Source organism: Anabrus simplex, chromosome 2 (assembly GCF_040414725.1).
Source record: "Anabrus simplex isolate iqAnaSimp1 chromosome 2, ASM4041472v1, whole genome shotgun sequence".
In the NCBI taxonomy this organism is placed as follows: Eukaryota; Metazoa; Arthropoda; class Insecta; order Orthoptera; family Tettigoniidae; genus Anabrus; species Anabrus simplex.
Genome location: NC_090266.1, coordinates 675,669,744 through 675,695,150, shown reverse-complemented (window position 1 = coordinate 675,695,150; position 25,407 = coordinate 675,669,744). Strand labels below are relative to the sequence as shown.

The window sequence follows — 25,407 nt, the reverse complement described above, 5'->3', positions numbered from 1 at the left end:
CTTTACATGATTACAATACAAACAGGTTCAGTCTCTCCATACTGTGAACCTTAACATAATAAAAGTACCAAAAAGGCACAAGTTTACCACGTCTGTCATTCATCAAAACAAACTTCTCATAACTTGTCCAAAGCATTTGTCATGGGGGGAAATGTGATGTGCCATTCAGAATTTATACAGGTGATAGCAGAATGTTTCATTGAAGGAAAGACATCATGTGGGTGACCGAGATACAGCTTCATTGAACAAATGTTGAATGATAGAGGAGCAGAGATCTGTGTGACACTGAGCAGAGATCTATGTGACAGTGAAGACAACAGTGAAAGACCGCCAAACTTGGAGGAACTTCACGGCAGCTGACCAGTACTGGGATTGATTACTTATTACGATGAAATGTAAATGAGCACATAACTGTTAGTGGTAGCCAGCACATCAATTTCCTTGAATTTCATATCATGGTCCAGATGAGCGAGTTCAGGTTTGTTCAGGTGACGTGATGTTTGTGTTAATACTGTGCCTGGTAGTTCTATATAGGAGTACACGTTCTTGCAAGAATAAAGAAAATATGGCAATCGCAGAGCGGCAATTACAGCAAGCTACTAGGAGGGTGGACGGTGGACTTTAGAATTTGGTTTTCAAGCGAGAAGTCCACTGTAGTCCACTTTTGCTGGAAGCGCTCCCTTCGTGGGAATCCTGAGCTTTTCTTAGGGAATGTTGCCCTTCCTGTAGTTGACACCAATTTCTTGGGCTCCTTTTCGATTGGAAATTATCGTGAGAGCCACATGTGCGGCAGTTGAAATTGCAATGCACCAAGAAGTTGAATATCTTGAAATTTCTTAGCAGCACTAATTGGGGTGCCGACCGCATGGTGCTCCTACGATTTTATAAAGCACATATATTATCCAGGTTAGACTACCGCAGTGCAGCATATGGATCAGCAAAGCAAAGCGTCCTCGCGAAACTGAACAGCATCCACCACAGCGGGGTTCGGTTGGTGATGGGTGCTTTTCGTACAAGCCCCATTGCTAGCCTGCTCGCTGAATCTGGTGTGCCGCCTTTACGCCTGAGGCGCCAGCAAATGCTTCTGTCCTATGCTGCAAATCTGCCACAGATGCCACTTCACCCAAGCTATCTTTGCGTATTTCACAATGGAAACTGTCCGCTGTACGATGCTCATCTTCGAGCAACGCGGCCGATTGGAATACGCTTGGATAGCAGTTGCAGAATGTTTGATGTACCTTCGGTTTCCTGCCTTGTCAGACAACAACCAAGTGGGGTACCTCTGTGGATAATACGATGACCTGAACTAATCCTGGATCTGTACACTGGCCCAAAGAAAAGCATGGACCTTTTGATTTATCGAAGGCTCTTTCTGTCCGTTGTTGGCTGGTATCCAGGTTCAGTCTTTGTTTACATGGATGGTTCAAGGCAGGAGCGAAGGTGGGCTGTGCGTTCGTTGTCGACAATGATAGGTTGTTTTTGCTCTCCTGGAAACCTGTAGTGTGTATGCTATCTGTGAAGCTCTGCAGTACGCACTGTCCGATGAGCACTGACACTTTCTTCTGTGTACTGACTCCTCAAGCTCACTACAGTCTATTGATATCTGTTTCCCTCGGCACCCCCTGCTGCAGCAGATCCAGGACCTGCTGGCCGGGTGTTCGGATGCGGCACTAGACTCACGTTCATGTGGTTCCTAGGCCACATGGGTGTAGAGGGAAATGAGTTATCAGATAAGGCTGCCAAAGAGGCAGTTACACTGCCCCCGTTGCATTACAAGGTTCCAGCAAGTGATATTCGCTCGCCATACCACTTCCAAATAAGCTGAGAGCGATAAAAGGAACAACACAGGTATGGAGGACTTCCCTTCGGGCTTCTCGGAGGGAAGCAGTGGTATTATGTTGTCCCTGGATCAGCCACGGTATACTAACGCACTTCTATTTACTGAATGGAGAACCCCCTCCAGTGTGTATTTGTGGCGATCGTCTTACCGTGCACGTCCTTACGGAGTGTGTGGACCTGGTTGATCTGCGCCTTAGGCTTAACCTCCCGAGTACAGTCTATCTCATCCTGCGAGATGATGAGCAGTCAGCAGACCTCGTCATCCATTTTATGAGGGATAATGATCTTTTTTATCGTGTGTAATGATGTACTTTGTCCTAGTGTATTTGTGTTAACTGCGCTTTTATCCCATTGACTTCATTTTAGTTCGTGTTGGCATATTTTAATGTGTTGTTGTATCTTCTAACTTGAATTTTATATATATCTGTACTTCCAGGACCGGGCGAGTTGGCCATGCGGTTAGTGGCGTGCGGCTGTGAGCTTGCATCCGGAAGATAGTGGGTTCGAATCCCACTGTCGGCAGCCCTGAAGATGGTTTTTCGTGGTTTCCCATTTTCACACCGGGCAAATGCTGGGGCTGTACCTTAATTAAGGCCACGGCCGCTTCCTTCCAACTCCTAGGCCTTTCCTATCCCATTGTCGCCATAAGACCATCTGTGTCAGTGTGACGTAAAACCACTAGCAAAAAAGAAAGTACTTCCAGGCAATGCCTTATTCCTTTGTCACCTGCCTTTTCTCTAATATTTTCTTAGAAATTAAGGCATTGTGAATTAGATCCACTGATTGTTTTAATCTCATAATCATTTTTCATCACCATTTCTTTTTTTAAACTCCAGTCAGTGGACAGATTTTAAAATTTTATTTATCATATCATAATATGTCGTCAATCTCGTTCCCCACGAACCTACTACACTGGCGTAGCAGGGGGAGAGGTGATACTCCCATGTGGCGGATAGGGGGGTCCTAACCGGCTTGCCGGCAGACTTGAGGGAAATAAAATACCCCTCACCGACCAAACACACAACCCCCTGTGGGGGGGGGGGACGCAGACAAAGAATACACCCATGGTATCCTCTGCCAATCGTAAGAGGCGACTAAAAGGGGCGACCAAGGGATGATTGGATTAGAACCATGAAACTACTTGTGATTAGTACCACCATGCGGGGAACACCATGGATTGCTATTACTTGCGTGTAGTACCAGTATGTTAGGTACCAAATAGATTTGTGATTAGTAGCTCGCAGGCTTTTACAGTACCTGTGATTAGTAGCACTATATGAGCGACACCAGGGTTCTGGCTTGCCTATGGTTAGTACCCACTATATAAGGAACACCACGGGATAGTACGAGTCCCTGTGGTTAGTACACTTATGTGATGAAAACCATAGGTTTGCGTTGCCTGTAAATGGCGCCGCTATGTGCAGAACACCATAGGTCTGTATTACATGTGTGAATTTCATAACCTGTCAGTAGTACCATAAAGTGTGGAATACCGCAAGTCTATGATACTTTTGATTAGTATCGCACCATGACAAATACCATGGTTCTACTTTCCAAGTGATAAGTACCATTATGAGAGGCCGATGACCTATATTTTGGACCCCTTTAGCTTGCAAGCATCATGGATTCAGTATTGTGCTATAGAAGCAGTCCCTTGGTGAGTATTACTGTTGTTTTCCATCAGTGTCTGAGACTGAGGGATTGCGGGTCGGCTCCGCTGATTGTTTTAAATTCATATCCATCCATTCATTTTCGTCCTCACGCTTCGAATTCTGGTCAGTGGAGGATTTTGGATTTTATTTTTTCATTGCATTTCGTCTCATTTCGTACCATCAGGGGCCGATGACCTAGATGTTAGGCCCCTTAAAACAACAAGCATCATCATCATCATCATCATCATCATCATCAATCTCGTTCCATTAGGGGCCGATGACCTTAGATGTTAGGATCCTTTAAACAACAAGCATCATCATCAAGAATAAAGAGTATGGTACCTGGAGCTTGAGTGTAGGATCATTTGCCATGTTAGAGCATGTGTGAAACATTGAGTGAGTAAAGACATCAAAAAATGTTTTAAATATATTTGTGGTGTTGTGAATGTTGGATGATGATCTTCAACAGACCATAGCTACAATGGGAAAATTCCTGACTTACATTTGTGGCGAAGTTAGGGCTCACAGCCCTCTCTTACACTTAACCACTATAGACAATAAAATTTAAAAATGTAAACATAAAAGTAAGACAGAAATTCTAAAAAGAAATAATACTATGGACAGATAATTTGAAGTTAGGCCTACATATCAGTACGGCAATTAATGTGACAATAATAATAATAATAATAATAATAATAATAATAATAATAATAATAAGGATACGCCGCATTACCACCACATTTGTCACCTTTGTAGACTTTAAGAAGGCGTATGACACTATCGACAGACAAACTGTTATAGACATCCTAGGAGAGCTCATTGTGGACAAGAAGACCACAGAATTAATCGCCAGACTCTCACAGACACAACATCTCAAGTGAAGTTTCTAGGTGAACTATCAGAGCCTTTTGAAGTGCATACAGGAGTTCGACAAGGAGATGGCCTCTCCCCAATCCTTTTTAACTTAGTGTTAGACAAAGTCATCAGGGAATGGGGAAAATAAATCGAAGGTATAAACATTGGTACTCGGGGACAAAGAATTAACGTGAAGTGCCTAGCTTTTGCTGATGATCTAGCTATCTTTACCAAGACTAGTGAAGAAACCAGGTATGCCATAGAGAAGTTGCATGAGATAGCATCAAAGACAGGCCTCCAAATATCGTATGAGAAGACTCATATCATGGCTAATGGACACCAGAATATCCAAAGATCCCCACTACAGACAAATTATGGAATAATCACACAGGTCCCTTCCTTCAAATATCTAGGAGAAATCATTGTACCGTCCGGATTGGACAGGAAAGCTAATTTAGAAAGAGTCACCAAACTTCTGAAGGCATACCGAATAACATGGAACCACTAGAATAAGAGTGATGTCACGAAATGCAAAACTTCGGCATTACAAGACTGTTGTTCTTCCGGAAGCCTTGTATGCCTCAGAAACCACATCTCTAGGAGGCCACTCTAAAATTGAGGAAATTGAAAAACAAGAACGAAAAATTCTGAGGAAAATATATGGCCCCACTCATGTAAATGGTATATGGATCAAAAGGAAAACTGTAGATTTGTACAAAGCAATCGACAAGTTCACCGATACCGTACGTAGGAGACGATTGAAATTCTATGGCCACATCTGTAGAATGGACGACACTAGATATGCAAAAAGATTGCTTGGTATAATTAATTCAAAGAAAGTCATAATAAACTGGTTTGAGGAAATAAAGCAGTACTTAAAAGAAATGAACATCACAGAAGATGTCATCAGGGATCGCAAGGCTTTTGGGAATCTGGTTGCAAAGCACATGTTCACGGAAAAGGCTAAAAGAACCACAGGGAAACAATGGACGGAAGAACGCAAGAAACAGCATAGCGAGTTCATGAAGAGATTTTGGGAGGAGAAGAAGAAAGGAAAACAATCATCAAGCTAACAAGTTCCAACGCGCTCTGTAAACGGGCATAACGAAGAAAGAAGAATAATAAATAATGAAGAAAGCCCATTCACACAACATACGCACAACTCAGTTTTATGTTCCCAGGAAAAACTTTCAGCAGGCAGATTTGAATTTATGACAGGAAGTAAGGTGCCGAATGTCCATTGGGTGTGTGTTCCAGAGTCTCGATGCAGTAACTAAAAAGGTATGATTGTCGGAATTCGTTTGACTTACTGGAATTTCAAGTAGGGTACCAGAACGGGTACTAATTTCATGGAATGTGGAAAGGAACTTCATGGACTTCATGTGAGGCTTTTCGTGATATTTGTATTTTTCTTCGATTGTGTGAAACAATTTCAGGTGCAACATTTTATCCATTATCCAGTAATATTTTTAGCTGATATTAAATATGTTAGAATTATTATGGTAACTTGTTTCTTATGAACATCCTTTAAATTACATTCAAGAAGCTCTGGTGATTTTTAGATTTAGCCCATTGATTTCTATAGTTATGAGTAATAAGCTATTTTACCTCTGAAGTAATGAAAAAGAATTCTTAGACATGACAATCTTTTGAGATTTTGCCATGTCAAAGAAGATTTTCTTCGTGTTTCGCAGATACTTGTTCCGTGTCATCAGAAGAGAAATGTAAATTCCATGACTAAGACTTCTTTAACAGTGATGATTGGAACTTGAATTGCTTGACCAAAATACTTATGGATCCTGAGCAGTTCTAGATTTCTTTCCGTAACAATGAGTTCAAAAATATGAGTGATTCTTTTCTTGTTCTGCATGAATATCTGATTAATAATGCTGCTGCTGCTGCTACTACTATCATCACCCCACCTTTTTCCTTTTTGATTCTCTATGCTTTACTCAATTTACACTAAATGGTGCTATAGCTCATTTGTTTTGAACAACCTCTATCTGCTCCAGAGCATTGTTTTTGCAGTTACACTAACATGTACGCCTATATATAAATCTAAAATAATGCCATTACTGAAATATTTTAGATATTTGTCATTTTTTGGTAATTTTAAGAAATAATAGTTTGCATAAAGCTGGCCATTTTTCTGTATTCTAAGATAGACAATCTTGAAAAACTTTCAGCTGAAATCATTATACAGTGGACTCTTTTTAACTCGAACTCCAAGGGAATCAGAAAAAAACTTGAATTATCCAAAATTCGAATTGACCAAGAATTACTATTTTAATGCTAATCTAGTAACAGTACTGTATAAATCCAAACCAAACCAAACCCCATGGCACTACAGCCCTTGAAGGGCCTTGGCCTACCAAGCGACCACTGCTCAGCCCAAAGACCTGCAGATTATGAGGTGTCGTGTGATCAGCACGACGAATCCCCTCGGCCATTGTTCTTGGCTTTCTAGACCGGGGCCGCTATCTCACCGTCAGATAGCTCCTCAGTTCTTATCACGTAGGCTGAGTGGACCTCGAACCAGCCCTCAGGTCCAGGTAAAAATCCCTGACCTGCCCGGGAATTGAACCCGGGGCTTCCGGATAAGAGGCAAGCACACTACCCCTACACCACACGGCTGGCTACTGTATAAATACATAACATAAATTAATTGTAATGATTACTGTATAATCCCAAAAACCATATGCAACTGAGCAAGACATGCACACCTGAATTTCTAATGACAAAATTTGAAAAAAAAAGTATTTACTACCAGTTTTTTAAATTTCTGCAAATGTCACGAAATTGCTAATTTAAAACACTTCACAAGTAATAAAAACACTAAAAACACGACAGTGAGAAATAAACCTAGTTCAGTGTACAAATCAGTCACAATCGAACATCATCAAAACTACCACTATCGGAATTTTTATCACTGTCACCTTCCTGTATATAGTCGTCCTCGCCACCACCCATAGAATTTGAAATTCCACATTTCTTGAAACTTTTCCTCACCAACTCGTCGGAAATGCCATCCCCATGCAGTCTTTATCCATTTGCACAGAAGTTCCACTTCGGGTCATTTCACTCATCCAGTTGGTGTCTGTGCGTGATCGCCTGCAGATGCCATCCACTCGGTGTAGAGCTGTTTCAATGCAGCTTTGAAGGGCCGGTTCACACAAATATCCAATGGCTGTAGCATAGAGGTCAGCCCCCCTGAAATTATTGCCAGATCAGTTTTTCCTTTACATATCAATTCCTTGACGGCATCTGTAGTATGCCCGCAATAAATGTCTAGCACCAGCAGGCACTTCTGCAATAAAGCTCCTGCTCGATGTTGCCGAACACACTTCGCCCAGTCCTCACTATCCATGCAGCTGCATTCTTGACTTTGAACGAAAATAACAGACAGCAAATTGCTTTTCGGGAGTGTTTTTCTATTCAGAACCAGAGGAAGTTTGGTTTGGTCAGCTAATATGCATAACATTACCGTGCAGCGTTGCTTTTAGTTACCACCTGTCCTGATAGAAACAGTTTTAAAGCCCTTAATGTAAACGGTATTGTCTAGTGGTATTTGAAAATAAACGGGCATCTGATCAGCATTCCCAATTTGAGAAAGCAAATAGCAATTTTGCCTCTGCAAACGATTAGCATGGAGATCAAAGGTCGTAAACTTTTCGTATTAGGGAACAGAAAGACGTGATATTGATATACGTCTTCGCATACACATTCAGTTTCTTCGATAAAAGTTCCTTACCCACCCACGGCTTGCTGTAAGACCCTCTTTTCTAAGTTCCTTTGCGATCTCTAATGATTTTAGTTGACACATTTCAGTCGATACACCATAACCTAGTTCACGTTTTTCAGTCACTTATTTATAAAGCCGTTCTTCAATTTCAGGAAACTGTGCACTCTGCCCTCGGAAAACTCTATGATCACCGTTAGTTTTGAATAACATTTCCTTTTTCCTCAAATCGCGAATACAAGATTCATCAAAATTATATTTTCTGCCGGCGGCACGATTTCCAATAGTTCGAGCTTCTTTTACAACTTTAAGTTTCTCACTCACAGGAAATAACCGCAAATGCTTTTTTGAATTCATCAGTTGTTACCACTGATGCTTGTTCCCTCAGAACACAAAGTATTAATCGACTGCCTCACCATGTGGTTCCGGTAATGCAGAAGTTAGTGACGGAGCGAGATTTCAGCCGTTGCCAAGTCGTATGACGTGAAACTGCTGTTGCTGTGTTGATTCATCTTCAGAACAATGTATTACGAGACCATGATGCGAAAGAATTGAATATGACTCGCACCCGAATTTAAGGAGGAATATTTCTGTACAATAAAAGTGTGGGTGGTAGTCAAGATTAAATGGTAATTATTACAGTATTATGCATTCTACCATACCTTAACAGCTGCCATATTGTCCTGTACTGTAGATGAAAGTTTTCACACAAAAATATGCTGTATAAGCACTAGTAAAACAACCACCTTTGCAGTATTTACACATAATTTGGCCTGTGAACAATACACTAATTCCATTTTTCACTTAAAATAGGTTATATATTTTTTGGTTTGGTTTTAGAATTGCTAAGACAAAATCTTCAACTGCATTGAAAGCTTGAAACCTGTCATCATAAACATTTGACTGAGTTTCAAAAAATCTTAACTTTCTACCATTTTGAAAGCTCCAGACATTGTCAGTATAGGCTCTTTTATGTCGTCATGACTGCTCTCCTCTTCATTATCGGAAGAATTGGAATTTTGTAGCACTTCTTGCAGAATCTTCTCCTGTATCAGATTTCTACATACTGCAACTTCAGTGTCAACAACTTAATACACATCATAACTTACATTAGTCACTACTTCTTGCCATTGCTCACATTTCACATGCATTTCTAGTTCTTCTGGAAATATTACTGCATTATTTTTTTTATTTTAGAAACCTGCTTTATGGAAATAGTATGCAATTGTATGTTCTGTTATCTGCTTCCAAGCTTTGTGTAACATTCGAGTAGCATTTAACAGATCGATTTTAGTTTGTTTTGTGTCGCTGTCCAGGATTTTAATAACATGTCATCGATAAAAATGTTTCAAATTGTGTATTAATCCTTGATCCATTGGCTGCACAGCTGAAGTCATATTGGGAGGAAAGTAGACTATCCTAATGCTCTCGAGTTTGTTTATAAGCTGTGCAGTTCTCAATAAAAAGAAAAATTTTCCTGTTAGATCCATACTTTTTTTTTGGTCTGGTGCAACAAGCCATTTTCAAGAAGTTCACTAAACATCCAGGCTTTTTTTTTTTTTGTTAGCCTCGTACTATGCTGGAAGATTTTTAACAGTTTTAAATCATCTTGGTTTTGCTGATTTCCATATCATTAGCAGCGGTAACTTTTCAGACACATCCATATTTGCCCCAACTAGAAGCGTTACCTTTTCCTTAATGTTTTTTCTGCCACTGCGTATTTCTTCTAAATTTAAATGTTTTATCTGGCATGTACTTAAAAAAAAAAAAACTGTTTCATCTACGCTCATTGAAGATGTCTTTCGGTTCATAATCTGCAATGAGTTCAGACAATTCATTTAACTACTTGTTGACCATTTCTTTGTTAACCGAAGTACTTTCACCACACATTCTTAAAACAACTGTCGTTTCTTTTGTTAAATCCAGTAAACCAACCTGAGCTTACTTTAAAATTAACAATACCTAAATTTTCAACAATTTCTTCTTCCTTAGCATGCACTAATGGGCCACTTAATGGAACTGTATGATCTCAGGACTGTTTGAAACACTTTAAAACACACTTGTCAGTATCGGGAGATTCACTGCCTCTCATTCATTTCCTCTTTCCTGCATTTTGTAAAACCCAGCTTTCTGTGATTTTATCTTTTATTTTCTTTATGCATGTTGTGTGACTGGATCATCTGCTGAAAGGTATAAAATGGCAGGGAGGGATTCAGTTAGGTGGAAATTTAGTAAGCAGTCTGGCCTATGCTGACGACTTGGTCTTAATGGCCGATTGTGCTGAAAGCCTGCAGACTAATATCTTGAAAATAGGTGCAGTGAGTATGGTATGAAAATTAGCCTTTCGAAGACTAAATTGATGTCAGTAGGTAAGAAATTCAACAGAATTGAATGTCAGATTGGTGGTACAAAGCTAGAACTTCTTCTTCATAGTACCGTATCAGGTCCCCCTGACATTGGCGATCACTGTGGCGAATGCAGTACGATCTCTTGCTAGGTGGAAAAGTCTTTTAACACTGTGAATTCCAGTCCATTCTTTGATGTTTCCAAGCCATGATGTTCGCCTCCTCCCGACACCTCTTCGACCCTGTATTTTGCCTTGTACAATCCGCTGTAAGATGAGGTAACGGTCATTTCTAAGGATGTGGCCAAGGTAAGAGATCTTCCAGAGTTTTATTGTTTGAATGAGTTCCCGACTTGCTCTTGCCCTTCTGAGTACTTCTTGGTTCGTTAGTCGTGCAACCCACGAAATCCTGAGCATCCTACGGTGGATCCACATTTCAAAGGCTTCCAAGCATTTCACTGATATGTTCTTGAGAGTCCATGTTTCTACACCATATAGCAAAGCTGACCATATATAGCACTTGACTATCCTCTGTTTAAGTTTTAAATTTAAGTAGTCATTGCAAAAGAAAGATTTCATTTTTATAAATATTTTTCATGCTATTGCTATCCTCTGTTTCACTTCTTTCTCAGGGTCAAGTTGTTCAGTGACAATGGCACCCAGATATTTAAAAGTGGTTACTCTCTCAATCTGTCATTGCCTCAGCATTGGCACGTCTGCTGAAGATCATGAACTTGGTCTTGTTTACATTTATTTTTAGTCCCATGTCTTCACGTACTGCACTAATATTATTGAGCAGGAGTTGGAGACCTTCAATATTGTCACACAAGATGACTGTATCATCTGCATATCTTATGTTGTTAATTATGCCACCGTTTACTTTTATTCCATATTGTTTATTTTCTAATGATGTTTTGAAAATTTTATCTGAGTAAAGGTTGAATAACAATGGAGACAAAACACAACCTTGTCTAACTCCTCTTTGGATGGCTATTTCGTTTGTAGTTTGATTTCCAATTTGGACAACGGCCTTTTATCTCCAGTAAAGATTTTCAATAATGCGGATATCTTTGCTGTCAACTCCTATATCCGTTAGGAGTTCTACAAGTTTTGGATGTTGTACTCTGTCAAATGCCTTTTCAAAATCAATGAAACAAGCAAACACTTCTTGCTGTTGATCTAGACTGTTCTGAATATTATATTTGAGATAACCTAGTAAATTAGTTATTAAGCTTATGAAAGCATATGTTTTGAAAACATAAGACAGAAGTTCAATTCTTCTATTAACTTTACTAAATTAAATCCATTAAATAAGTAAAGAATGTATAAAAACCCTTAATCCCAAAAAAAATAATAAAAAATTAAGCGATAAAGGTAAATAAGCCTTCCATGCTAAGTATATTAATTTATCATACCTTTTGCTTCTTTGGCAACGTGATGAATGTAGATAAGTCAGTCAGATGGGATGTCTCCAGTATTATATATAGTATTGAACAACTTTATCAAGAATGGGATATTGTCTTTGTCAGTCATTTTAAGAAGTTCTACAGGGATGTTATCTGGACCTGGTGATTTCTTGCTTTTTGAAACTTTCACAGCATATAGCACTTCTGATTTAAGAATGTCAGGGCCTTCACAATTAGCTCGTTGGTTAGTTTCCTCACCTCTCTGATCACAGAAAAGTTCTATCAGATAATTTTCCCAAGTATTTAAAACTTCTTCATTAATAATAGGCCTGTTTGTGGCATCAACCAGTACAGAAAGGTTATGTTTTCTGTACATGCCAGCTATTTCCTTTAATTTTCGATGTATATTGAACAGATCATGTTTAGACTGAAAGATTTCTATTTCCACACATTGTTCTTTCATCCAGTTCTCTTTCGCAGCACGTATTTCTTTCCTTAATTTGGCGTAATTTTTTGTATTCCTCTGCATCATTTTTTACTAATCTCGTTGTTCCATTAGTTCAAGAATATCATTTGTCATCCATTTCTTTTTCTTCATTGGATGTATCTTTTGATCTTTGTTTTGAAGAAGTACCTCTACCTGACTTTTAAACTGATTCCACAAATCATTTGCTGTTTCACAGTTATTGGTATTGATTTCTTTTAAATGCCTATTCAAATCCTGAGCAATTTTCTGCCGAGTTTCACAATTTTGTAGATTAGGGGTATTTAGTACCTTTCTTCTAGGCTTATTCTTCATGATGTTCAGACGAACTCTTACATTAGCTATCAATGGATTATGATCCAAGGAAATATCTGTACCTGGATATGCCGCGACTCTTTTGATGGAATTTCTGAAACGCTTATTTATCAGAATGTAATCAATTTGGTTCTTTGTTGAGTCAGGATTCTGAGGATCATCTTTAGGAGTTTTCCATGTGTATAAACGACGTTTTGGAAGTTTGAACCATGTATTGGTGAGAATCATTTGATATTCTACACAAAATTCGTACAGCTTTTCTCTCCGGTCATTGCATTTACCAAGCCCAAATTCGCCTACCAAGTCAGAACGACGCTCTTGACCAATTTTTGCGTTGAAATCACCCATTATGACAGTTATTTCATCCTTCTTCAGGTCTTTAAGAACAGTTCCAAATTGTTCATAGAATGTTTCTACTTCGTCATCATACTTTTTGTCCGCTGTTGGTGCATATATCTGCAAGATGTTTACGTTAAAAGGTGAGCATGAAAGCTGTAATAACATGATTCAATCAGAGATTGGTACAAAGTTGCTGACATACTTTGTAAGTTCAGAATTTATAAAGATTCCGACTCCATTTCTGTGATCTTTATCATTATCTTTGCTACCAGAGTAATAGAATGTACCATCATCACGATGACATTTACCTGCACCAGACTAGCGAATTTCACTAATTCCCATTAATGGTGTTCTTAATCTAACCATTCCCTTGATAAGATTGTCGAGCTTGCCAGCTGTATAGAGACTTCCGACGTTCCAAGTCCCCATTCTTATTGCGGAATTCACTAATTTGAGCCGGGAGATTCTTAGCACCCTCGCTCATTTAAGGGCTGCCCGGGACTAGGGGCCGTTTTTTTCTGATTTCTCGCCATAGTGATTTCCTGGGAATTTATACCAGTGTGGTTTCCCCTTGCCTTCACTGGTGTAGACTCAGCCGCCCCTAACATGGAGAACAGACGCTGTTGGTAGCCGCTCCTAACATGAAGTACAGGTGCTACCTGATGGATTCTAGTGGCATTTCCTCCACTAAGGGACCATCACCCTCCTAAGGGAGCTCCTCCGCCATAAGCCGTTGGCTCCTTTAGGGTGTCAGGTTTTTTCCCGCCGCCCAACACTCGGCGTTGAGTCGCTGGCTGTATGGTCTACTCCATACCGTAGCAGGATAACCTGGCCAGACAGGCAAAGCTAGAACAGGTCGATAATTTCAAGTATTTAGGTTGTGTGTTCTCCCAGGATGGTAATATAGTGAGATTGAATCAAGGTGTCGTAAAGCTAATGCAGTGAGCTCGCACATGCGATCAACAGTATTCTGTAAGAAGGAAGTCAGCTCCCAGACGAAACTATCTTTACATTGGTCTGTTTTCAGACCAACTTTGCTTTACGGGAGTGAAAGCTGGGTGGACTCAGGATATCTTATTCTTAAGTTAGAAGTAACAGACATGAAAGTAGCGAGAATGGTTGCTGGTACAAACAGGTGGGAACAATGACAGGAGGGTACTTGGAATGAGGAGATAAAGGCTAATTTAGGAATGAACTCGATGGATGAAGCTGTACACATAAACTGGCTTCCGTGGTGGGGTCATGTGAGGCGAATGGAGGAGGAAAGGTTACGCAGGAGAATAATGGACTCTGTTATGGAGGTTAAGAGAAGTAGAGATAGACCAAGAAGACGATGGTTTGACTCAGTTTCTAACTATTTGAAGATAAGAGGTATAGAACTAAATGAGGCCACAACACTAGTTGCAAATCGAGGATTGTGGCGACGTTTAGTAAATTCACAGAGGCTTGCAGACTGAACGCTGAAAGGCATGACAGTCCATAATGATTATGTATGTATGTATGCTGACATGGTGTTAGATTCCATACTAATTGGCAATTTCAGTCTTCATCAGTACATCTCTTTCCACTTCTCTTAGCACTTCAACTTTTTGCAAGTGTGAAACTACTGCAGGGCCTCTCATGTGCATGCACTGTGCACGGTGCAAAAGATGACTTTGCTTGGTTGACCAGAGTGCAGACCCCCACTCCTCGATTTGGAGCAATAGCGCTGTCTCTCTCTTTCCCCACGCCTGTCTCGCTCGCTCCACCTGTCTCCCTCTTCCTCACTTGCTCTGTAGCGCTCCCCATCCGAGCCAAGTTCAGACGAGCTTAGCCAAGTAGCCCAGAGACGAAGCGTTGGTCCGAGCCGAGCCGAGGGGGACCGATGCACTGTGCACAGGGACTATGTGCTGCAGTTTGCACGTGTGAGATTTTGGGCGTTTGAGAGGCCCTGAACTACTGTGTGCACCTCGCTTTAAAATTTTGAACACACTGCAAGATAAAAGGTTAACATTCCAAGGTTGACGACTTGAGGATTGGGGGAAGGGGAAGATTTCTGGTGGCCAAGTGCGGATGTTGGTAGACGAGCGATGGTGAAGTCCGTACTGATCCTACACTCTAGACAGTTGCAGAGATAAAGGTTAAGTGTGTTAACAATAGCGACCACCTGACCATAACTAGAAAGCTAAAATAAAAATAGAGAATTCTTGGGAATTACTTTAAGGCTTCAGTTCATGGAACTGTTACAAAATTAACTTGCGATAAAATCCTGACTTCAAATTATCCAAATTTAAGCTTTGGAAATTAAAATTAAATACACTTTTTACAGTGATTAAAATGGAAATTTCAAGGGGAGTAAACTTTTATTTGAATTATCCAATTTTCAAATTATAGAATGTCTAATTAACCACAGTCCACCGTACTTGTAGCCTAGGAAGGTTTAATCTGTGAAAAGTTCTAATTATGCATAAAATGATCAGTATAAAGCCATGAAATATGTGTATCCCTATGATTTAAGTCTTACATGATAGGAAAATAGAGAAGTTATTAATGTGCTGTTAATTTGTCATAACTCAAAGGGTTTTGTGCTAACCAATATTTCGTCTTCCTCGTAACAGTTGCTTAATTTTTGAAAATGTTCTTAAGAATCCTGTTTATTCTTCTAAAAAGTATAAGAGATTAGTAAGTTCTGCATTATTTTTAAAAGAAAAGATTGTCTTTTATTGTTGTGTTTACATTCTTCTATCTCTTGTTTCAGGTTCTTATTGAATTTAAACGACAATGTTTAGAGATGACTGTTGATAAACTTCTTGAGCAGTTTGTTCTCAACAAATACACAGGCTTGGAGAAACCAGGTAAACATCTGAAACTATATAATAATAATAATAATAATAATAATAATAATAATAATAAAAAAAAATAATAATACCGGGCGAGTTGGCCGTGCATGTAGAGGCGCGCGGCTGTAAGCTTGCATCCGGGAGATGGTAGGTTCGAATCCCACTATCGGCAGCCCTGAAGATGGTTTTACGTGGTTTCCCATTTTCACACCAGGCAAATGCTGGGGCTGTACCTTAATTAAGGCCACGGCCGCTTCCTTCCAACTCCTAGGCCTTTCCTATCCCATCGTCACCATAAGATCTATCTGTGTCGGTGCGACGGCGACGTAAAGCCCCTAGCAAAAAAAAAAAAAAAAAAAAAAAAAAAAAAAAAAAAAAAAAAAAAAAAAAGAAAATTAATAATATCACTGCAAAAATGAGGAATGTTATTTGTAATGCTAATTTGAAACATTATAAAACAGTTGTTCTGCTGGAAGCTCTGTGCAGTGCAAGGTGCATAAGAATACTTCGTTTAGCTCTCTTTCCCTATGCCTGTCTCTCTCGTTCAGCCTGTTTCCCCCTTCGTCACTCGCTCTGCCGTGCTCAACCGAGCCGAGTTTAGCCGAGTTGCCCCAAGACAAAACGGCGGTCCAAACAGAGTCGAACCGATGCACGGTGCACAGAAGCTCTGCGCCTTGTTTCGGACGTGCAAGATTTTGGGTGTTTGAGAGGCCCTACTCTGTATTTATCAGAAAAGTTAAGTTTAGGAAGTCATTCTAAAATTACAGATATTGAAAAATAGGAACGTAAAATTCTTAGGAAAATTTTCGGCCCCATACAAGAAAATGGAATTTGGATCAAAAGGCGAACTGCAGACCTCTATAGTTGCACAGATAGTTTCACCAATACTGTATGGAGGAGACATTTGAAATTTTTTCGACGCATTTTTAGGTGGATAACAGTACCCTCACAAGAAGATTATTCAATGTAATAAATTCCCAAAATAGGAACACATTTTAACAACACAATAATAAAACTCCTTTTTGTATATAACTCGTAGATTAAGCAGCTTGCTGACAGCAACAAGCAATAGCAGTGCTGTCATTAGCAAGGTAACAGCAATACCTATTCGCTGCTATAGGCAAGCAGTCTTTCTCTTCTACAGGCTTCTTTTAAGTGCCTAACTTGGTATCGTCAGCATAAAGAAGGTCTACAATATTCACCAGTTCAGGTCTTCCTTAACAATGTATCACAAGTATGAACAGAAGTGGTTATAAGGTCCTGCCATGGTAGACGCGGCTGTAATCCAGAACTTATAAGCAATGAATTTTATTATTAGGCCCATATTGATGGATATAACTTATTTTCTTAATGAATGTTTTATTGACCACCTAATCAATACAGTATTTTTGTAACTAGGACTAGTTTCGGCCGATGTAAATAACCATCTTCAGTTCTTCATAGCAAGACAGTTTAAGGAAGGACATAGCGTCATTAAAATAGAACGTCTTAATATGAGGGCAAATCATGAAATAATTTACACTTCCAAGTTATGGCCATTTATGAAACCACCTACAAATAGGCAACTCGGCTGTGACAACATACAATGCAAGTTCACTTTTCTACATAGTCCCCAAGAGACTGTAAAAATTTCTCGGAACAGTCAACCAACTTTTCGATTCTGGATGCGTGGAAATCACCTCCAGTGCTATATAACCACCTGGAGACAGCTGCTCTCACCTCCTTATCGTTTCGAAATCGTCTTCCACAGAGATCCTTTTTCAGCCTACCGAACACATGATGGCGCTAAGTCTGGACTGTATGGAGGATGTTGCCATACCTTCCACTTGAATCGCTGCAGCAGTTTGGAGGTTTGACGGACCGTGTGAGGTGTTGCGTTATTGCGCAGCAAAATCACACAGTGCTCAATTTTCCCCGCCGCTTTTCTTTAATTGCCTAACGCAACTGGTTCAATGTTTGACAATACGAAGCCTTTCGGCATAAATTTCATGTGCACCACACCCTCCATGTCAAAGAACACTGTCGCCATTACCGTTCCTGCTGAAGGTTGGACCTTGGCTTTCTTTCGTGATGGTGATGTGGCGTCGACCCATTCCATCAATGTTTTCTTTGTTTCAGGGGTGAAGTGGTGGACCCACGTTTCATCCCCCGCGATGATTCGCTGCAGAAACTCGTTGCCCTCCACAGAATACCGTTGCAAAAATGCCAGTGAAAATTGGAAACTTCCCTTGTGAACATCGGTGAGCAGAAGTGGGTCCCATCTTTGACACAGTTTACGAAATCCAATGTGCTGGTGAACAATGGAGAACACACTGCCATACGAAATGTTCAGCATGCCGGCAATTTCCTGCAGTTTTATGCGCCGATTCTCTCTAATGATTCCATCTACATGGTCAACATTTGCAACGGTACTGGATGTTGCGGGCCTGCGTTTGCGATATTTGTCCGCGAGATCCATGCATCCGGCATCAAATTGCTTAAATCACTTTACAATACCTGGGAAAGAAATTGCACGCTCACCATGTACACAGTGATTTCACGATGAATTTCCGTGCAATTGAGTCGTTTTGCCCATAGAAGTCTGATCGTTGCACGCACCTCCGATTTGGAGTGAACATGATACAGATGTTGATTCCCATAGGGAATCTGAAATATTTGTCCTGAATGAGCAAATTTATAATACCAATATAAATGGTCCGTTATTGGACATTATAAATTTTCCAGCTAGCTCATTCTTGGTTGCCAGCGTTTCGCCCTCATGTGCTAGGGTGGGCTCATCAGTTGGTACCTAGCACACTTACCAATACGCTGGCTAGTGCATACCGTGGAGGCCACTGCGTAGGCTAACTGGAGCCACCGGCAGTGCCAATGCACTAAGAGACTTTGTCTCATCACTAAAAATTGATGCCTGCTTGGCCATCAGATGATACAGATTCCCATGGGAATCAACATCTGTATCATCTGATGGCCAAGCAGGCATCAATTTTTAGTGATGAGACAAAGTCTCTTAGTGCATTGGCACTGCCGGTGGCTCCAGTTAGCCTACGCAGTGGCCTCCACGGTATGCACTAGCCAGCGTATTGGTAAGTGTGCTAGGTACCAACTGATGAGCCCACCCTAGCACATGAGGGCGAAACGCTGGCAACCAAGAATGAGCTAGCTGGAAAATTTATAATGTCCAATAACGGACCATTTATATTGGTATTGGAGTGAACATCCAGTTGACACGCCATTGAGCCTAGCCCGCTCTGCACTCACAAGAGGACAGGATACCACACCAACCTTCCTATTGGACGTGTCAGCAGTTACTGTAGCTTGCTCCGCATTGGCCACGGTCACAACACACAGCGCACTCTTGTGGTGAGCTAGTATAAATTACTTTTTGATTTGATTTTGATTTGCCTGTATGAATGTCAAATAGGACTGAATCTTAAAAAGTTATGACCACAAATATGGTCGCAAAAACACGTGTACATAATTAAAATATTCAGTATTAGCCATATACAAGAATTTTTTATCTTGAAGAACACTATGATAGATTGTCATTTTTAATTAACATTGTCCCTTGGTGCTCATAAAAAAACCAGTAAGTTGTGAACATGCATATAAGAAGCTGAGGATGTTATAATTAGGGAGCGGATTTTTATGTAATTACATATTTTTTTTTTTGCGTAAGTTTTAACGCAAGTTACGAAGTTCATTATTCCTATTGTGCATCCCCAAGTGTAAAAACTGAATCTTATTTCACATAAAAACACATATTTTCACATTTTAAAAATGTAAATACATATTTTAAGAAAATCTATAATAAGCACATAAATCGGCAATATTTGTTGATCAATAAAATTTAAAATGCTTCTGTGTTATAAAACAATGCTCATATTTTCATTTTACGATTACGGTATTGTTTTTAACAGTGTATTTAACATAATGTATCTGAATGTTTCGGCTATTTATGGACTTCCCTCCATAAGTTCTAAAACTTGCTGGTCACTGGCTACGTCGTTACATTTAGACAGCGATTTGATTTGCTGCACAAGATGTTTCCTTGCATGATGTCATTCCAACTCTTTGAGTCAACCCTCTCGGATTTTGTTTATAGAATATCAGCGAAAGGCAATCACGGAGAGATAAGGTGACGTAATTCCGTTACGACATGGGAAACTCGGACGAATATTGCCCCACCATTAGGTAGTGGAACTTCATCACTCCTAAGAGTAAGGTTAGCTGTTTGGGTCCATATATCATTCCCGTGGTTGTGTGATTTTGTATGGATTTATAAGAAATATTTCCTTCAGTGTCCGCTGCTATTCTTTTTATTGAAACAGTGATTCACCGTAAATGCGTGTGTCGTAACCTGCAACATAATGCCAAAAGCGAAGTCGAGTACAAGGTCACGTCTTCAACAATATGTAGTGGAATTTAAAAGCATTTTCACTACCGATGGAAAAGTATTATTTTGCGAACCGTGTGGTAAAACAGTACGTGCAGATCAACGTTCTCAAGTAATCCAGCATTTGTCTGGAAATAAGCATACTGCGGCTGCTTCGCGTGTGCGTTCGCGACAATTACTAATAGCTGAACCAGCTACTTCAAATGCAGGCCCATCTAAATATTCCCAGTATTATTTAGATGTGTGCAGAGCATTTGTTTGCGCCGACATTCCTCTTGGTAAAATTAATAATCCGGGACTGAGAAATTTCCTAACAAAGTACATTAATTTTGAGCCTCCAGACGAATCCACATTAAGGAAAAACTATCTCCCAAAATGTTACGAAGAAACTTTACAGAGAATTCGGGCAGTATGTGATGGCGAAAAACTGTGGGTGAGCATTGACGAAACCACTGATTCAAGTGGCAGAAAAGTAGGAAATGTTGTAGTTGGTATGTTGAAGAATGACAAAACTGCTTGCGAACGTTCTTATTTGCTAGCGTGTAAAGAAATGCTTGCTGCAAACCATATCACTGTAGCTAGGTTATTCAATGAAGCCATGCACTTACTTTGGCCAAAAGGTATAAAATACGACCATGTATTGCTTTTCCTTACTGACAGTGCAGCTTACATGAAAAAGGCAGCCGAAGGCCTTTCTGTGAGCTTTCCGAAAATGATACACGTAACTTGCGTTGTTCATGCTCTACACAGGTTATGTGAAACTGTGCGGGCTCAGTATCCTCAAGTGGATAAATTAGTGTCTAATGGCAAAAAGGTCTTCGTAAAAGCACCCTCAAGAATCGATCTCTTTAAAGAGAAAAACCCGGATCTTGCGCTTCCTCCTCTGCCTATTGTTACGCGGTGGGGTACCTGGCTTAGCGCTGTGGTATACTACGCAGACAATTTCGAAAGTTTTGCATCCGTTGTGAACGTGCTAGATAAAAACGACCCGTCGTCAATTGAGATTCTTCATGAGATACTAAAAGACAGCTCTTTGAAAAATGATTTGGCGTTTATATCTGCCAATCTAAGCTTCTTGTGTAAAACTATAGACATACTTGAAAAATCCACTAACCTGTTGTCCGAAACAGTGAAGGAAGTGCGCGCTGTTGAAAATAAATTAGATTCACTCCCGGCTTCGCAGGTACAGGGACTGTTAAAGGTCAAATATCAAAATTTGTTCAGGAAAAACAGAGGATTTTAAACAATGTGCCAAATTTCTAGTGTATTAGAGGGTGCTCATGTTGGCGAAATTGATGGCGTTATTGTTGGTGACATTCCTCTCTTTAACTACGCTCGTCTGACTTCCTGTGATGTGGAGCGATCGTTTTCGCAGTATAAGGCGTTCTTTAGAGATAATCGGCTTGCATTTGTGATGGACAATTTGGAGATGACCTTTGTTGTTCACTGCAATTCTGAGACTACTTCTAGCAACTAATATTCCAGCGCGTGATGGGCGAGTACGAACTGGTACTATTTTTTCAAAGATGATAGGTTGCTTTTGCCATATTTAAACAAAACATTACCTTAAAAAAAAATAACCATTCATAATATCTACTCTGGCATATCAAAAATTAATATACCATACAGCACGTTTCCATACACAGACACCATTTTGCCTTAAGGAGCACGTTTGGTAGCACCATATTCTAATACAAAACATTATACTTATTTATTTCTTGAGCGCGAGTAGTTATGTGATATTTAAAGGAAAATAATTTCAATTTTTTATCACATATTTTAAAGTTTTTCATCACATAAAAAATAAATATTTTTCACATTTTTAGCACATAAAAATCCGCTCCCTAGTTATAATACATTCCTTGTGAACTCCAAAACTGCTTTGTTAAAATTATCACAAGTGTTGAGCTTGAATAATGTGTTTTTGCTATATAGTCTACTGAAAGCACATAAAATGCTGTATGCTGTGCATGTGATTGAAGTATTTGTTTCAGCCTTCTTTTTTAAAAAAGGCCATATTTGTGATCATAGCATTTTAAGATTCAGTCCTATTTGACATTTGTATTAAGAGATTCAGTTTTAATGACACTGTCCTTCCTTAAACAGTCTTGCTATGAATAGCTAAAAATGACCGTTTACACTGGCCAAAACTAGTCCTAGTAAAATAAATATATTTGTATTGATTAGGTGGTGATTAAAACTTTCATTAAGAAACTGTAATCCAGAAGTTATTGGAAGTTGCTGTAGTAGCCTACATGTAGCTTCTTAGCACTGCAGTCAACGGAGAAGGTACTCTGGAACAGTACATTGTTGTAGTACCAGCCAGACTACTTGGTACACAATCAAAGGCCTTTACAAAGTCTGGGAAGGGGACATAGATCAACTTGTTCCTCACAGTGTTTCTCAACTAGGAGTTATGCAGAATGGATGACATCAGTTGTGCTGCAATCTAAAAAAAAAATCCAGCTTAGTTTCTGGTAATCATGAATCCGTTCGTCGAGAATACACTCAAAGTGCTTCCTGGTCTATAAGTATATGTGTACAGTGATGCTCATTTTCCAGTTGGTTGGTATTTAACCCTTTTAATTAAATTAGTTGTTTAAAGAGTAATGTTGACCAGACTTACTGCATCCCATTTGAGACCACCACAGCTTTGCTACAAGGTTTCAGCAACATTTCCTGGCTTTATTTGCTTTAAGATGATATGGATATAGATTCCCTTAGGGAACCTGAATTATTTGTCCTGAATGAGTACATTTATAATACCAATATAATGGGTCCATTATTGGACATTATACATTTTCAGGCTAACTCATTCCTATTGCCAGCGTTTTGCCCCAGTGTGCTAATTTGGGCTTGTCAGTTGGTAAATAGCACACCTAATGTCCAATAACAGACCCATTATATTGGTATTATTTGCTTCAGGCAATCTTTATTTTGGCGACGTTGATTTGTTCGATGGAACTTTCGAAACTATTTGTGTTTGAAATTGGTGGGTAGGGGAAATCTTCAGTCAAGATCATCCTGTAGTACGTTTGCCAGTGTTAACTCGTTTTCTTGCAGTTGACCAGCAAATTGCCTATTTCGTTGATGGTGCTGAAAAGTCTAATATCTTCAATTTTACAGCATCTCGATTCGATGGGTTGGTAGATACCCCATTTGCTTTTGCGTGCTGAGTTTCTTTTAAAGGTCTGTATAACAGGAGGGGCTATTGTCATGATCATGATCTTCTTAGCCTCCCTACAAGGTGGTTTGTGGTTAGTATGATTTCTTCCAGCTTGTTTCACTATAGAATTGGGTAGGAGAGTTGTAATGACAAAACATCACATCATCCACTTTGAGGGATTCACTTTGATTCTTGCTGGCCCTGTTTGTGCTATGTGTTTGATGTGTAATTAGCTTATGAGTGATCCATGTTAGTTCACGACCCTTTCATGTGTCCGATGAAGATTTAGTCAGTTTTGCTTTGCCTTCGTGCCGCTATAGTAAATGATACAATTTGAATCTCATTTGAAAACCAGATCATGGGTATCTGTATAATCGAGGATTCAGTAACCGTCACAGTTATTCTCTCCATATCCATGTCCACCATGGATGCGTAATCTTCCTTCCTGCGACCGACATACCATTGAGGTTGCCATCAACTACAAAGGGGTCATCCTTGAAGCACTTCGGTGGTTTCATCATTGAGCATTCCTCATGATGTGTTTTTGGGTTGTGGGCACTGAAGAGGTGGATTCTTCCTCCATCTGCAACATAGAAATTTGGCCAGGAGGACATCATACTATTGGATTTGGTGAAGCTGCTTGAGCCGATGAAGTAAAGCCGCAAAGGGTGAAATGGCAGAAATAAAATGATAGAACAGAATAACAGCAGGTACTTTTTGGCTGAGTGAAAGCAATATTTGCACAAGATTTCAGTCTAGGGGGAAAAAAAAGAAGAAAAAAAAGCAACAGCTATTTAGGAGCCTTTATCTCGGATTAGTGTACTCAGATTCATCTTCTTCCTCCCCTTTTTCCCACATTTGTAGGTTTGCAGGTGTGAATTGTGTCACACATGTGGATTTGGCCCTGTTTTATGGTTGGATGCCCTTCCTGATGCTGACCCTATGTGGAGGAATGTAATCACTGTTGCGTGTTTCTGTGATGGTTGGTAGTGTGGTGTGTTGGCTGAATATGAAGAGAAAAGTGTTGGCACAAACACAAACACCCAGTTCCTGAGCCAGAATAATTAATCACAATTAAAATCCCCAACCTAGCTGGGAATTGAACCCGGGAACCTCTGAACCAAGGGCGTGAACGCTGACCATTCTGCCAAGGAGTCGGACATTAGTGTACCCTGAATATTGCTGCAAAGAGAAGAGTGCAAGTGATGGTAGAAAATAAATTAATTTAAAATATCGGTAGTTTTAATCCATAATGGCGCTCGCTGGCCCATATTTCCAGTCTATAACATTTAATAAAGATATTCTATATAAGGAAATGCTACTCGGATAAGAAAGCTGATGAGGACTGAACATACATGCATAGGAAACAGATGAAGATTTCAGACTTTTATTTTATTCTGTATGTGCCTTATCTACCTGCTTTCTTGGTAAGTTACTACTTTCCATCTGTTTCCTAAATATATACATATCACAGCTCTAGTTCAAAACTAATATATCTTATAAAACAAAAAGATTTTGAGATATAAACAAGGACAAATGGGTAGTTCTAACTGGTTCTTTACTATGATACCTTCAATTTCTGTTTGTTCACATTCTTGAGAACAATGTATTAATCTTTCCTTAATGCATTTCCTGAATTACAGCATAGAAACTACTGTAAATGTTTATGTGCTCTTTTCTCAAAACAACCATTTTTAACCTTTGAACCGCCAACGTCCAATTCATCAAATGTTCGAGGTTCAGTCTAAAAATGCCAATGTCCGATTGATTGGACATTCGGGCAAAAAATATTTTCCAAGTCATTTATTCATTTTAATAATGTATAATACATGTTTCGGACTAGTATTGGATTAAATAAGACTATATGCAACAAGTTTTAAGGTTGGTAGCATTGATAACCTTGGTGACCAAGTGGCAATTCAGCTCCCGCTGGCGAGCAACAAACCCCTTACTCTTTTACCGAAAAAAAAAAAAAAAAAAAAAAAAAAAAAAAAAAAAAAAAAAAAAAGCAACTGTTCCGTTTGCAGCAAAATTAGTACTAATCAAGGTGGTTAAA

At 39.6% G+C, this 25,407-nt stretch overlaps 1 protein-coding gene across 9 annotated transcripts in view; it reads left to right on the top strand.

The window, feature by feature from the left end:
- The window catches only part of LOC136864355 (F-BAR domain only protein 2), a 573,880-nt gene that overhangs the window by 179,731 nt on the left and 368,742 nt on the right, over nucleotides 1–25,407 (top strand). For all 9 annotated transcript variants that reach the window (XM_067141249.2, XM_067141248.2, XM_067141247.2 and 6 more), the window contains exon 6: nucleotides 15,711–15,807. In XM_067141249.2, the coding sequence (XP_066997350.1) occupies nucleotides 15,711–15,807 (97 nt within the window). The remainder of the gene's footprint in view (nucleotides 1–15,710; nucleotides 15,808–25,407) is intronic.